This window comes from Haplochromis burtoni, unplaced genomic scaffold (genome assembly GCF_018398535.1).
Source record: "Haplochromis burtoni strain Fernald_Lab_line unplaced genomic scaffold, NCSU_Asbu1 Contig_731, whole genome shotgun sequence".
In the NCBI taxonomy this organism is placed as follows: Eukaryota; Metazoa; Chordata; class Actinopteri; order Cichliformes; family Cichlidae; genus Haplochromis; species Haplochromis burtoni.
Window position 1 is genome coordinate 79,585 of NW_024583092.1, and position 14,909 is coordinate 94,493.

At 35.9% G+C, this 14,909-nt stretch overlaps 1 protein-coding gene across 1 annotated transcript in view; it reads right to left on the reverse strand.

Moving 5' to 3' along the window:
- Nucleotides 1–8,632: 8,632 nt before the first annotated feature.
- LOC102313556 (major histocompatibility complex class I-related gene protein) overlaps nucleotides 8,633–14,909 on the reverse strand; it is a 13,194-nt gene continuing 6,917 nt past the window's right edge. Inside the window, exons 2-6 of the mRNA XM_005950074.3 lie at nucleotides 12,699–12,968; nucleotides 12,099–12,374; nucleotides 10,412–10,723; nucleotides 9,954–10,058; nucleotides 8,633–9,762 (exon numbers count right to left, since the gene is read on the reverse strand). Of these exons, the coding sequence (XP_005950136.1) occupies nucleotides 9,701–9,762; nucleotides 9,954–10,058; nucleotides 10,412–10,723; nucleotides 12,099–12,374; nucleotides 12,699–12,968 (1,025 nt within the window). The 3' untranslated portion in view covers nucleotides 8,633–9,700. The remainder of the gene's footprint in view (nucleotides 9,763–9,953; nucleotides 10,059–10,411; nucleotides 10,724–12,098; nucleotides 12,375–12,698; nucleotides 12,969–14,909) is intronic.

The window sequence follows — 14,909 nt, forward strand, 5'->3', positions numbered from 1 at the left end:
GAAAATGAGCTGCTTTGTACGCAAGACTGGTATTTTTCCAGAACCTGCAGAGGAGGTGAACATCACTGGAGTAGGTTATGTGACACCGTGGAAGCAACTGGTGACATTCTGGAGAAATGTAAGGCAATAAGGTCCTGGTATTTATATAAAGCAGACGTACATTTTACAGTAAACAGATGCTTTTTGTTTCTTACACTCAATAAAATATAATGAAATAAAAACATTGGGGATAAAGATAATGGATTAAAAACACATGCAGAGTCACCAACGATATATAGGATAGTAAAGATTAGGATAATTCTGTGTTATTATTATTGATATCATTGTTTGCTGGGTCTGTTTTTGTTTCACCTCGTTCAGGTCCTAATTAACAGCTCATGGCTCACATACCATATATCATAAAACCAGGAAACAGTCCTGCATTCAACACGCTTCTCTTCAGCTCCATGCCTTTCCCCAACAAAATTAAGACGTTTCTTTCTTACTTTGTGTTATTTTGTTTTGTTCTGTTTTGTTTTGTGTTATTTTATGTTACTTCACTCTTGTTATGCTGCATTTTTCATGTCATGTGCACTTCATGTTTGTGTGTGAATTTAAATGTTAGGGACACTTAAATGTGTAGCATGACATAACCACATAGTACTCACAGGAAAAGGCAAAATAAATAATAACAAAGTCACAAAATGAATATTAAATTTATGGGAAAAAAAAACTGACCTTGCAGCAGGTCACATAGTAAAACCAAGGATACACATGGTGTTATTTCTTTGCCTTAAACAGAAAAACACTCTCTGAAGTTCTTCCTCACATCATCAAGTGGAGTAACAGAATTCCCAGATTTTGTAGCTGTTGTTTTGCTTAATGAAGTAGAGATGGCTTACTATGACAGCAGCACCGAGTGTCAAGAGGCGGCTGTGTGAAGGCAAGAGAGGACCCAAATGCACGGCTCAAGACACACGGGGATAAACTCAAAAGGCAGGTCTTTATTAATAGGAACATAAAAAGTCATACAAAACTATACTGGGAGAAACTAAAGCTGAGGCACTGGGAAGACACGAGGGAATGCACACAACCTAGAGGGACGACACAACACAGAACAAAGGGACACTCTGACATAAATACACAGAAGGTAATGAGGGAAGTGGGAACACACGGGGAACACAGCTGAGGGCAATTACTCATGACAGAGCGGGGAGGACACGAAACTGAAAATACTGACACCAAGATGCGGACCTTAAACACAACACAGAGTACACAGAGAGAAGCACAGAGAGAGGCAGAGAACATGAAGGGATACACGAGGGGATGAGGAGAACACAGAACACAGAACACAAAGGGTGGGAACACGGTACCAGAACAAACACCACAATATAAGCACGGACACAGGGGGAATCCAAATACCAACCAATCCTATGAACATAAAGAACAAAATACAAAACCACAGGAAAACTAAGAACACTGGGTCAAAATGACCCAGGACCATGACACCGAAAAAATTGAGCTGACGCAACACTGGATTAGCACCGTAATGAGCACCGAATTTTGGAAAAACTTTGTTATGAAGGCTTACCCTGAAAACCTTCAGAAATATTTAAAGTTCTGGAAAAGCTCTCAGCAGAAAACAGGTAAACAGGACACAGCAATGCTCCTCTGTGGTTTTAATGTGCAGTAACTTTTCAGCAGCTCACAATCTTTTCTCCCTGTTTCCCTGTACACAGCTTATGGTTCACTTTTCTTCTGTTCTCGGGATTTTATCTGTCTTTGTTTTTGATTCCCAGAAAGTTGATTCTGTTGATGTGGACGTAGCATTTTCAATGTAGAGAAATGTTTCTCCTGCTTTGCTTACCTGGATGATTGAGCATGCATCGAGACATTTGTCTCTTATTCTTCCCTCTTAGCCTTTTGTTCCCCTGGTGTGCAGGGTATATACTTGACTACTTATTTTACTTTCTGGTGATATTGGATTTACTATTCATGTAATTTGTGTACTGGGAATACCTTGCCACTTGTCAAGATGGCAGTGAATCTCTCCTTCACTGCAGTTCTTCTTTCAGTGTCTCTCCTCCAGAAGACTCCCTCCTCTCCAGTCAGCTGTGACGCTACAGTTTTGTATCCTGACAGAGGCGTGATGCTCTGGAGGAAAGATGGAGAGGAGATTGATGAAGGTGTGAAAAAAGAAGAGAAGATCCCAAACCATGACAGGACCTTCCAGATGAGTGTCGATCTGAATGTTTCATCAGTCACATCTTAGACTGGAGGAGATAGGACTGTGTGTTTCAGCTCTCTAATGACAGCATCATCACCAAACTTGACAAAGGAAACAAACTGAGGTAAGTCTAAAGCTAGATTTTTCACACAGTCATCTAACAAGCGCTCGTTAAAAATGCCATGTGTTGTTTTTGTTCAGCAGAGAACCAAACTGACATTATTATTGTCATCATGGCTGCTCTGGGATTTTTTGTTGTCGTCATCATAGCTTGCAACCCTCGCATTAATGAAAATGATGAAAATTAAGTGACAATCTTGTTTAATGTTTGAGTCTAAAACTGTCAAAAAAAAGTAAACAAACAGGGAAAATATTTGCTTTTGTTTTTCATACATATGTGTCATACACGTTGTCACTCTCACGTAGTTACATTTTTATATTTACACATTTCCCATACATGTGTTTTCTGTTATGATAGGCTGTGTGGCAGGCAGGCAGGAAAAAGGACCCAAAAAGCAGGAGTCTAAAAGACAGGACTGGAACTCAAAACGCAGCTTTTATTGCTGGCAAAACCTCATAAAATAAAACTCACAAAAAACAAACTCAGGCACTGGAACATGACAAACACACAACATGTAGAGGGCACAACACGACAGACAGCAAAGGAAAACACAGCACTTATATACACAGGGAGTAATCAGAAGATGGGAAACAGGAGGGAGACACAGTTGGATTAGGGCTAAGGAGACAGGGGGAAGTAAAACTGAATATAATGTCATAGGACTTGGAACCATCAAAATAAAACAGGAAACAAGAAACAAATCACAAAGATGCAAATTTGACGCTGAACTAAACCTAGCATAATAATCAAAGCACAACTTAAAGAACCAGAGCATAAATCCTAATATAGAAAAAAACACCAAAATATAAGAAAAATGAACCAGAACCATGACATTTTCACTTACGCATTTCTACAGTTTGCTCTTATGCACATGCATTCAATATGCAATTAATCTTACAAATGATATATGTATGTAAGAGAAGAATGTATGTGTGTGAAAGAATATAGTGGAAACAGAAGGAAGGCTGTACCACTGTGATTGGTCTAGAAACACGTGCGAGATCACGTTCTGTGATGTGGTGTCTATCAGCATGGAAGGGGGAGAAGAAATCTGAGTACTTGGGGTTTTATAAAAATGTTTTATTGTCTCCTGAAACTGTCATATCTTTGTCTTCATCACTTGATTTTTAGGCAGACAAGTGACAACGAGGTAGCTTCAACAAACCAAGTAGCTACGTGAAGTCAGACTGGAGTGGAGAAGGCTTTGTGATATCAGACCCAGAAACACTACCGTTCAAGGAAAAGGTAAGAACAAACAAGCTGCTGATTAACTGTACATTTGGGAAATACTAAATATCATAATTTTAAAAATATTTTTAGCACTGTAGTTGAATTGGGGCATTTGGGTTTTTTTATTATTGTATTTTATTATATTACATTTTTATATTACTTATTTTTATTCAAGACTCACTGAAGTTAAATTGTCAAAGCTCTTAACATTTTGTGTTTATGCACATGCTTTTGCCATACACTCAGCTCATATATAGAATAGCAACTTTCAGAGGGCCCACTGTGCAACTTTTACACAACATGAACTGTGACCTCAGTAACATTTTATTTTATTTTATTTTTAAAAACTATGACAGTTAAGTGTAATTCTAAGTTGGGCGAGAGTACTCAATAATAATAGTATAGGTAAATGCAGTAAATGATGAAGAAATATGAAATATAGTTTCTGTGTTGTTGTTGTTGTAGGGCCAAGACACATTATCATGATCAAAGATGTCATCCTTCTTCCACGGCCATCAAGCAGTGTTGTTGTCAAGGATCGCACAAAGAAGCATTAATATGAACAAAGAGAAATATTGTAATGTAATGTACTGTAATGTATCCACTGAATCTCTATGTCATGAGATGGGCAAGATTCCAGATAAGTTTTGAACTCTCCATAGCCTCTGAACCTCTGAGCTTCTAAAGAACAAAATAATCTGTAGCTTCTCTTTGAATTTGTTCAAGACATTTAATACAATATCTTTTAAAAGTTCTGTCATGACACTTGAATGTTTTGTAAGGTTAGTTGTGTGGACTTTTTTTCAGTTTATTTTAGTTTCCTGAAGCACAGAAGCTCGTATTTCATTACTTGGAGCTTTTCAATACAGTCATCTTTGGTGGCATCTGGTGGACAAACATATGAAGGACAGTTTGAAACTACAACTTCTTCATTATGATCACTCATTCAACAGAGCTGAATTGACAGCTTCTGTTTGCATATGTCTGACATCAGGCTGATCTGGTGCTTTGAGCATATATTTTTTTGGGGGGTGAAAAAATTACGTTACGTCTGTTTTATTGATAAATCATTCCTGGTTTAAAGATGAGCCATGGTGTGTTCTCCTTTTGCTTGTGACATGGGTTTTCATTATTTATAAAAAATAAACTATATATAATAATATACAACACAATCTTATAATAGGTTGGAGAGTGCTTGTGCTAATTATGTAATTAACTAGTGGAGTAGTACGTTTGAATATAATATACTATAATTATGAGATATGTATTGTGAATTTTTTATGCACATTTTAGGTGGATGAGTTAAAAAAAAAAAAAGACTGCAGATGGCTCAAATGAGGTGGCCGAAGAGTAAACACTACTTTTGTTTACATGTCGGCAAAGTCACGTGACATTAGTGATGTTAAGACTTAATACGGTTCTGTTTTTAAAGCCTTTAAACGATACGCCGTTCAAAGGTTGACTTTAATCTTACAGAGATTTTATGAATAATTAATGTCAGTAACATATCCCCATATACCAATGTGTGCTCACAGTCCACTACACTAGTGTGTGTGTGGTGAGTTCACTCTACCAGTTCTGCCCCTAGAGAAAATGCCTCTCCTGCTCTATCTTAACTTTGCTGTGGTGGCCCAGTGTAGAGATTTATTAACCATGTGACTGACTCTTTTAGTTCTGCTTTAAGTGTAAATACAACAGGTCTTACTTTGCTTTTAAAAAATAATGTAAATGTAATCTTACTTAGTGATGCAGAGGTAAGATGAACACTAATATGAACACTATTTTCATCTCAGTTTGAATTAGGGGGGTTATATGTATTTGTATTTGAGTTCTGTTCCCTTTCAGATGAGGTCTGGGCTAGAGCTACTACAGCTGTGGCAAAACAAGTGTAATATAAAATATGTGTGATGTGTGCAATATATCACAGGAAGACTCATAGACATTTGGAAAAAAAAAAAGTCATTTAGGTGCATACGCTGTCTTTTTTTTTTTTTAAATAAAAAGGTCAATCATTTCCAAAAGATAAAAGACAGGTGGTCTACACAGCTTATTATAATACAGATCAACATCACAAATCACAAATATTTGAAATAGTATTTCAAATAAAGATATTTCTTTTCCATTTGGGATATTAAGAGCTATCAGTTTATAACGTATTAAATTAAATGCTCTTTTGGTACTAAAGGTTGGCATCAGTATCCTGAACTGAGCTTGTGAGCTAAATGATATGGCAGTTAATGTAAAATGCTGTTTTACTTGGGGATGAAATATAAGAATACAATGTACACTCAGCAGACAAACTTTCCATGTTTTCTTAATTCCTTGTATTTCCAAGCAGTGTGTTCATCACAAGCTTAATCACTATTTGTGACTTTTTGTAAGAGCTGAATATAAATGTAAAATATTAAAGAGCTAACATGTGTGAAAATTTACTTTTTCAGTTAAGTATGGCCATTTCTGTTGAGGTCTGTATTACAAAGCAGTGTCGGCTCGTCCGGGTGACTTCTGGGATAATCTTTCTGTACAACCAAGATAGTTCACTTCTTTCTGGGTTGTACTGCCATGGCAACTTATGCTGACAAAATAATCATAAACAGAGTAGGTTATGATCCAGATTATAAATCAGCAGGCTGTAACAATTAAAGTCTCACTATTGTCCCACCAAACAAGCCTTTTAGTGTTCTTAATCTTCTTTCTTCATCACTTTTCTCTCAACACTTCCTGATAATAAAAAAAAAACCTGCTCACAGTGTTTCTATTTTTAAATTGATTTTGCTTTTGCTTCATAGGTTAAATGTGTTGTTTGCTTGAACTGTGACATTCATCACTCCCTTATCTGAGTTTTAATGTCATAGCCACCTTCAAATGTTTATCAATAATCCAATATTGAGAACAGCTTTTGGTTTGTGAAAACAAAGAACAAATGGTAAAACAACCTCTTCATGATTTCAGAAAAGTAACGAGTTATTTAATTTCATAAAATGTGCAGAATTTAAAATCTTTAAAATCTTTAAAGACATTTGCATTGTGTCCTGCACTGGATGCAGCTATATTAATTTTTTGAGATTGAAGAGTATATAGTATGCAACAAACTGTGCAAATGAAAACACAGAAAGAAGAAAACACAAAAAGAAAGATAGAAAGAAAACAAAACTATAAGGAATTCAAGAAAATTAGATATCATCTTGCTAAATATGAGGAAGGAATGGCATGTAGTTAAAAAAAAAAAAAAACACCGTGGAGCAACCTACCATTTAGCTCCAATTGCAAAATTATTGCGAAGCCTTCTGTTTTCACTGAGTTACACAAGTAAGTGTTCAGAATGACTAGATGTAACATTTATCTGAAACAATGTGTTTCTTGTTGAGTTTAAGGAATTCCATTTACTGTTGTGGTTATATAGCTGTTATAGTTTGTTCCTGATAATGCTGTGGTGTTACTTACAGTTGTTGTTGTGGTAGAAAAGAGATGCTGTATAAAGAGTGAAGTTATTTACAGGCCTATCTGTACCAGCTGGAGTGGGAATCACAAGTTTGATTCCTACCCAGTATCCAGTAAGGGTCCTGGCTAGACCAGCTATGCTAAAAACCAAGCCCTGGAATGGCGTGGCTTCATCTGCAGCTCGGACACAAGTATTTTGCTACATGTTGTATGTAGTCTGTATGATTGTGTATGTGACAAATAAAGGTTAGTTTCTTGCTTACCTTGGATACATAGTGTTTGTCTTTTAAACCATCTCTAGTATGATGATAATCATCATACAAATACTCTGCTAGTGTGACTGTTCACAGTATAACAAACATTTATTAATGGTGTCTTTTTGGTCTAAAACTAGGGCCTAAATCCATGCAGTCAGGGGTGGGGCTTTATTTTGTTGGACACACCATGCAGCCAATCACATGCAAAGACAGAGTAGGGTCATACCATTATCTGTAAGAAGAAGGGGGGCAGACGTTCCCAAGCCAGCAAGTATCGTGGTAAGGCCAGATACACTGAGAGATGGTGGAGCCGGATTTAACTGTAAGAGTTTTGGGGAAAAGTGAAGAAACGTGCAAAAGCATAAAAGGAGAAACATCTGGCTTCATTTTAATGATACTGGGTGTCCAAGTGTCTAAATGAGTCTCACAGGCATGAATGAAGATTTCAGAGATTTAAATAGGCAGATTTTTGCTAAATGAGTTGAACAGGGCAGAATTGTTTTTTAAATAAATGTTTATTCATCTACATTCATCACCAAAAAGTGCAAAATATGCAAATAAATCTAAAATCCTAAAGCATTTCTCAATTGCATTTCTTGGTTACAAACAGCCATTAAACCTTCTTTTAATGTAAATTTATATATAAATTACTGACTTCATTTTGCATTTCTATAGTTAATACCTTTTTCCCCATGAATACCATCACCAGGGAAGTAGAGAAAAGGGGGGGAAAAAGGGGGGGGACCAATTATCTGGTGTAACGGCTCTAACATAGTATCACATCATTTCCTAAAACACACATCAAATCCTTAAAAATATGATTTAATGCTGTAAATTAACTTACCACAAAATATATAAAGCATATAAATATCTAGAGCAATAGCGCAACAAATACAGCAAGTACTAATAATCCAAAATACTTAATTTCATATAAGTGAAGAAAAAATACTTAATTAATTTTAACGTACATTCTGGTGCTGACACTTTTCAAACTAATATCTTTTCACTGCCTTTTATACTTTTTACTCTTAGCAGTAGTAAAACACAATAAAACTGTCTGTAAGTTGTGCTAGACTTGTATAGTGTCAGCTTCTTTTTTTTACTGCAAAAATAAGGAAAAAAGTTAGACACCAAATATTATTTAATCTTCCAAATATTGTAGAGATGTGTGGTTTAGGTGCAACCCTTTTAAAACAAACCTGCCAGAGCTTATCTTTATGTTTTTATATGCTGTAGTGACATTTTTTGGAGCATTTGAAGTTGCAATACATCAATACAACTGTTATATCCTAAAGTTTAATAATATGTATGCATTAAGTCCATAGTAACTACATAAATTGCTTTTAAAAAAGTGCAAGAAACTACAAAGACATTAAAAATAATTTCTGTTTTGTTTTTTTTGTTTGTGTGGTATGTTGGTTGGTTTTGTTTTTGTTTTTCGTTTTTTCTTTTTACACAGTTTTCTAATTACAGAAATTTCAGAGGTATATCCCCCAAAACTGTAACTGCAAAAAAGTTGCACAAAATAGTTTCCAAATACAGGAAATTTATTTTCAGTGTCTTCATAATTTAATTTGAGATAAATTAATTTGTATAAACTACAGCAAAAACAAAGATATTTGCATATTTGCATATTGCAAAATTGCAATTAAACTTTGCAAAATACAGGATGTGCATCAAAATAAACTATTTCCAATAGTACGATTTAAGTTTTAAAGTCTCCCAGGAACTATACAGAAAGGCATAAAGTCAGACATGACTTTCAATACCACCAGTGAACTTTTTGAAAGAGCTTGTAGGGAAAAGAACTACATTTGCCGCGAAAATGACATCACTTCCAGTTTTTGGACGTAACGGCGGACTTGTGATAGTTTCTGCTAAAAACTTGATGATGTTTATTCCAAAGTGCTGTGAACAGCTGATTAGATCAGAAAAGCTCTTTGTTGGATTATAATGGGTTTTTTTCTTGCATGCGCTTTTTAAACTATTTTTGCAAAGCCAATAATGGAAGGAAACGGCAACCTCGGACAAGTTGAATGCATGATATGTAACTACAACTCCTCCTTTTTATATGCAAAAAATTTTTTGCTCTAGCTTATTTGGTTGCAATTCTACCGGGATTTAATGAGAACACTCCCACTTAGAAGGGTTAAATAGCTCTGTATTTTCTGTGAGATATGTATACCAACCCAGAATGATCACAGATCCATCCTGGCCAGCCCACTGAAAATTTCCTGGCTCCGCCACTGCTCATGGAGCCTTGGAATTGTCATAATGTTTCTTCACTTTTACACCGCTCTTTGCTGCGTGAATGACATAAAAAATAAAGCTAGTGCAAGTCACTTAAATGATTAAAAAATCTTTTTAAAATAATAAGAGGAAAAAAAATTCTACAAACCATCAGGTTTACATTAAAGAACAAAAGAGTTAATTAAAAATAGAATACTATATAGATGAGGAAGTCTCTTGATTGAGTCTCACAGAGACTTCAGTGCTGTTCTCAGGAGCTGTAAGGTCCACAGAAAAAAGTACAATATTATTAAAATCATTGTTTCATATCCAGATTTTTCAGTTTTAAGTTCTTTACAATTAAACAAATAAAGTCTAACATGTACTATGCTGCAAAAAATAATATAACTGAGCCGTGCACTGCAGCTGCTCACTGCACTGATGAACTTAGCTCCTTTGAAACTCTCACCTTTCTTCTTTTTGTAAACAGCAAATCCAACGGCGGCAATGATGATGAAAATAAGAAGAGCAACGACTATAGCAATGACTGGAGCTGTTGTGTCAGAGGGATTATCTGCTCAGTAGAAAACACAGAAGATAAAATGTGCAAATTAAGCAGGTTAGAAGAGAAGATGTCCATTCTGTGGTGGATTTCTATTAACAACATAATGGTGAGGGGAGTTGATTACACTACGTGAGTCTCAACGAATGTAACTATACATGTAATGTATACATATAAATTAAATAATAATATAAGTTAATAATAAGTTTGTCATTTTTGTTTTCTGTTATGATTTCCATTAGTTTTTATTATGGTAATAACTAATTGAGATCAGAGTCCAAATAAAAAACAGGACAAAACATTCAAATATCAACCAACAGTATCAGCAGACAAAATAAATGTGTTTCTCCCAACTTAATCATTACCGGTTCTCTCACTCCTGTTGGATCTGATTCGTGTTCTATCCAGTTTTGTGATGATGTTCCTAACACCAGAGAGCTCAAACACACAGTCGTATCTGTTCCAGTCTTCAGGTGTGACTGATGAAACATTCAGTTCAACAATTGTCTGGAAGGTCCCATCATTGTTGGGGATGATTTCTCCAAGATCCACACCATCATGAATCTCCACTCCATCTTTTTTCCACAACATCACGGCTCTGTCAGGATAGAAACCTGTAGCGTGGCAGCTGACTGGAGAGGAGAAAGTCTTCTGGAGAAGAGACACTGAGGGAGGAACTGGAGAGAGGGAAGGTGGGAAAGAAATGAAGAGAGAATGGATGAATGTAAACACGAGTGAGAAAAAATTGGTGAAGAAAGGCAAGAAGAACAAAGATGATAAACTTTAATATGAAGATATTAACAAAAATATATTTGATGAGAAAAACACCACAATAGCAGTGGAAAATGTGGAACTCAAGAAAAAAAACGGAAAAAAAGATTGAATATGCAATTCAAAACTTCAAATTACTTTAATCATTAGAGCCAAAGAGTCACCAGCTTTTCAGCAGCTCCATAAGGCTGTATTACCAATACCATGGGTTCCGTTCATAGAAATCTCTTTCAACCGTGAACATTTATATAAAACGACCAGTTTTGACATCTAGCCCATTTTAAACTCATCAACAGTTTAAAATGGGGAAATTGCCAAAATCGGTGGCACAAGTTGCATTCCATCAGTGCAAGCAAGGCAACCAACGCCTAGTAAAATCCAAAAATAGATATTGGTTAAAGCCAAAGTCAAATTGATCACTCTCCATTCATCTCTGTATGAGAATGAATGGAGAGAGCTTCAGTCCTGAAGCTTCTTTCATTCCTGTTTGCATTACTGCCATCTTGTGATCATAGTTTGGTATTTTCTGGAATCACAATTAACTCTGTTCCCCAGTGTGTCTGTGAAGGTTCTCAGTCATCCAGGTCATTGTAGTCTAAGGAGCTTTGAAAGAAAAGCGCTTGGACTTCTATAAGTTTTAAGTTCAATAAGTTCAATAAGGAAGATCTATAGCCTCACATCTGTCCATTCCAAGGTGCTGCCGGCTAAATCTAAGCTTTATCACTTTATCACTCCCACTTTCCCACACTGTCAAGGCGTTTGCGTTATCACTGGTCTAGTCCAATCACCTTCTCCCAGCCCTCTCCAGGCCAATCAGTGTTCATGCCTCATACTTTAAATCTCACAGCGCATCTGTCTTTCTCCTTCGCAGACACAGTTGTGCACCTCCTCCCCATCTCCACTGTTCATGACTCAGGCTCCATTCAAGCCACCTTCATCTCCACCACCAGCATCTAGGCTCTGGGCAGTCCTGGTCTAATCCCTTTTACAGCTGGGGTTCTGCTCTGCCGAGACAGGCCATTGGGGTCTAACCGCCAAACACCTTAATCTATATTCTGTTGATCAATAAATCATGTTCATTCTTTTTAATGATCGCTCCTTATTGAACTGGGACCTGTTTGGAGCCTGTGTTTTAAGGGTTTGTCTGTGTATTGTTAGGGTTGAGCTTGTCAAGTGAAAAAAAAAAATTTCTGGTTGTTTGCACACTGTCGATTGGCCAGGTAAAAAGAGTCATTTTCGCAACATGGAAAATTCTGACTTTAAGCTCAACACAGCTGTTACCTTTTTTGTTCAAAGAGCTGCTCCCATAGTCCAAAAAAATCTTCAGTTTCGGATGAAACATACTGAAGAGGTTTTCAACGTATTTAATTAGATTTCTGTGATCATTCAGCATCTGTTCGCTAATTTGAAGCTCTGGTTTCAGTGTGATGATTGTCTTTGTCTTCGGATCAAATTCAAAAATACCTTCTCCGTTAAAACCAAACTGTAAAAAGCATGAAACCTCTCCAGAGTTTTCATTCACATTGCAGCCAATTATGCTCTGTAAAATGTGAACACCTGGAAAGAGAAAGAGAAACAAAGATTACAATTACGTGTCATTTGTACATTGCGTGACACATTTCTTCTATCAAAATTCTACATTGTCTTTATTGACCGTAAATAAAATCGTGGATGATTTAAAAGTCTGATGTGCCCGTTTTTTAAGATTAAGATTCAGAACAATTAAATAATTAGAACAAGTAAATACATGTTTTACATCAGGATTCCTGGTTTCAATTAAGATTAATTAAGTTAATTATTTTAACGAATTTTATAATTAATCAGTTTTGTGTAGATACATACATGATAATATGACATAGTATATCAAAGAAAGTACTGCACCTTCATTTTGGTTTAAAAGCTGCTTCCAATTAGAAATCAAGCTTTTGAAAAAAATTGGCTGATGCTCAAAACACTCATGAGTGTACCCCAACAACATGTCAGGGTTGTCATCAAACATTTTTTTCACCCAGTCCTGTCTTGGTTCTACTATCTTCTTGCTGGCATCGCAATAAAGCACCTCCGTGTCATCAACCACTGCAACATACATAAGCTCTGAGATGTTTGGGTCTCCAGAGGATCCAGTGACAAGATACTTCAGAGAATGACTCACTGTAGGACAAACAAATGTTTATGATCTTTGCAAATAACAGAAAATACAGAAATAAAACAATTATAACTCATCCATTATGATGCAGTAAAAGAAGCGGAAAAAGTAACAAACACCTTGAGGGGATTGTTGTGATTTGGTGGTAAATAGCTGATTTGAATTGAACTTAATAACAGCGTCTACAGTAGGGCTGAGGGAGTGTTATTGTTTATTATATCAATAAACAACAATAATAATAAAACTTGACAATAAAGAATCTTAATCTTAATCTTACTTTGGTAAAGGTGTGTGGCCAAAGGACTGTGAAGTAGTCTGGCTCGAATGTCAAGGAAAGTGTCAAGGTAAGCAAACTCAGCAGACATTTGGGGTTCCCATAGATGAGCGATTTATTTACAGTGACCTCCATTATATTGAAAATTAACAGAACTCACCCAAATTAACATATGACAAAAATTTTAAAACACAGCTCACCTCTACTTCTTCCTCTGAATCAAACTGAGACTGACTATATAGGGCTGTCAATTTACCTTCAGTTAGTCTAGGCAGTACCGCTAACTTGAGCTGAGAAATCTAAAATTCAACACAAAGGGCTGAGATTCACATAAAGCTGCAGCACAATGCGTACACAAACAAACCCAGGATAGTACTTTGACAAAATTAATCATAGCAAATAAACATATGTAGAAAATAATGTGATTAATGTGCAAAAATGTAATACTGCTGAGACAAGTGGAGAGAGTTCCAACTGCTCATCCGCTTTGTCACAAGGACCAACATTGTAAAACAGTCATACATGCTTTTGAACAGGATTATTTGAGCCTATAATAATGGGCATGGATGTAATTTTGAGCTTTTAATGATTTCTTTGAGCTGTTATTTTTCCAAGGTGAAGTGATTGTGTGAGTGAGCACTAATTTGTACATAATGCATTTCAACGGGAAGGTGTCACCATTGCAACCAAGAAAAATAAAGCTTAGCTGTTTTAAACAAATCCACGGTGTTCTTTCTAAACATAGGCCAGTACGCCTAACCTTAACCAAGTCTTCTTTTTTTTTTAAATTCCATAAACCTAACCAAATCATCAAAACATATTTTAAACAAAATATTTTTAAAAAAAAATTTTTTTTTAAGTCTTTAAAAATGTTTGTTTCATGTTTTGAAAATATTAGTTCCAGGTCCATGCACACATATGAGCATAAACTGGTGAAAATTCATAATCAGGGACACAAATGTAAAGAAATTTGTGATGAGGAATATGAAAAATAAATGTAATTTGAGCCATGAAACAATCAATAGATTTTGAGTTTTTGTTGGTATTTTTTTCCTTTTCACTAATAGGATAAGGCAGTTGAATGTTGATATTTGTTCTTTTTTGCTGAGGGTCTTTATTCTGTCCGTGCTGTAGAAGCAGTCTTACTTGTGTGTAGCTGGAAAAACATAATTACTGCAGAAAACAAACAAAAAGATTTAGCTCAGTTTATTTCAGAGAGCACTAAGGGAGTGCCTTCAGTCCCTAATTTGATCCCACATCTTCTAAAAAAATATCCCAATTCAAAGATTAATTATTTTCTAGCAGATGAAAAAAAAAATTGCCAAATACTTTTAAATCATCCTCTGCTGAGCAACCTGTGAACCGTAAATAACCTTATTTGACTTCATACTGCACCCACAGCAGTATCTTTTAACATGGGCATGTTTTACTCAGTTTGATCAAATGTGACTCTGCCTCTTGTTTATGAGATATTCACACCAGAAGTGTAAGCAGGGGGGGAAAGGGGAAAAAGGGGGGAGAAAAAAAAAGAAAAAAAAGGTAGCACTTTTGATTACAGCTCAGTAATAGTCGTGGTAATAGTAGGGTAACAAGGTGGAAACAAGAACGTTAAATGTGATCATTTCCAAGTTGAAAGGGTGGTATACCCAGATTATAGCCATCTACTTCCAGT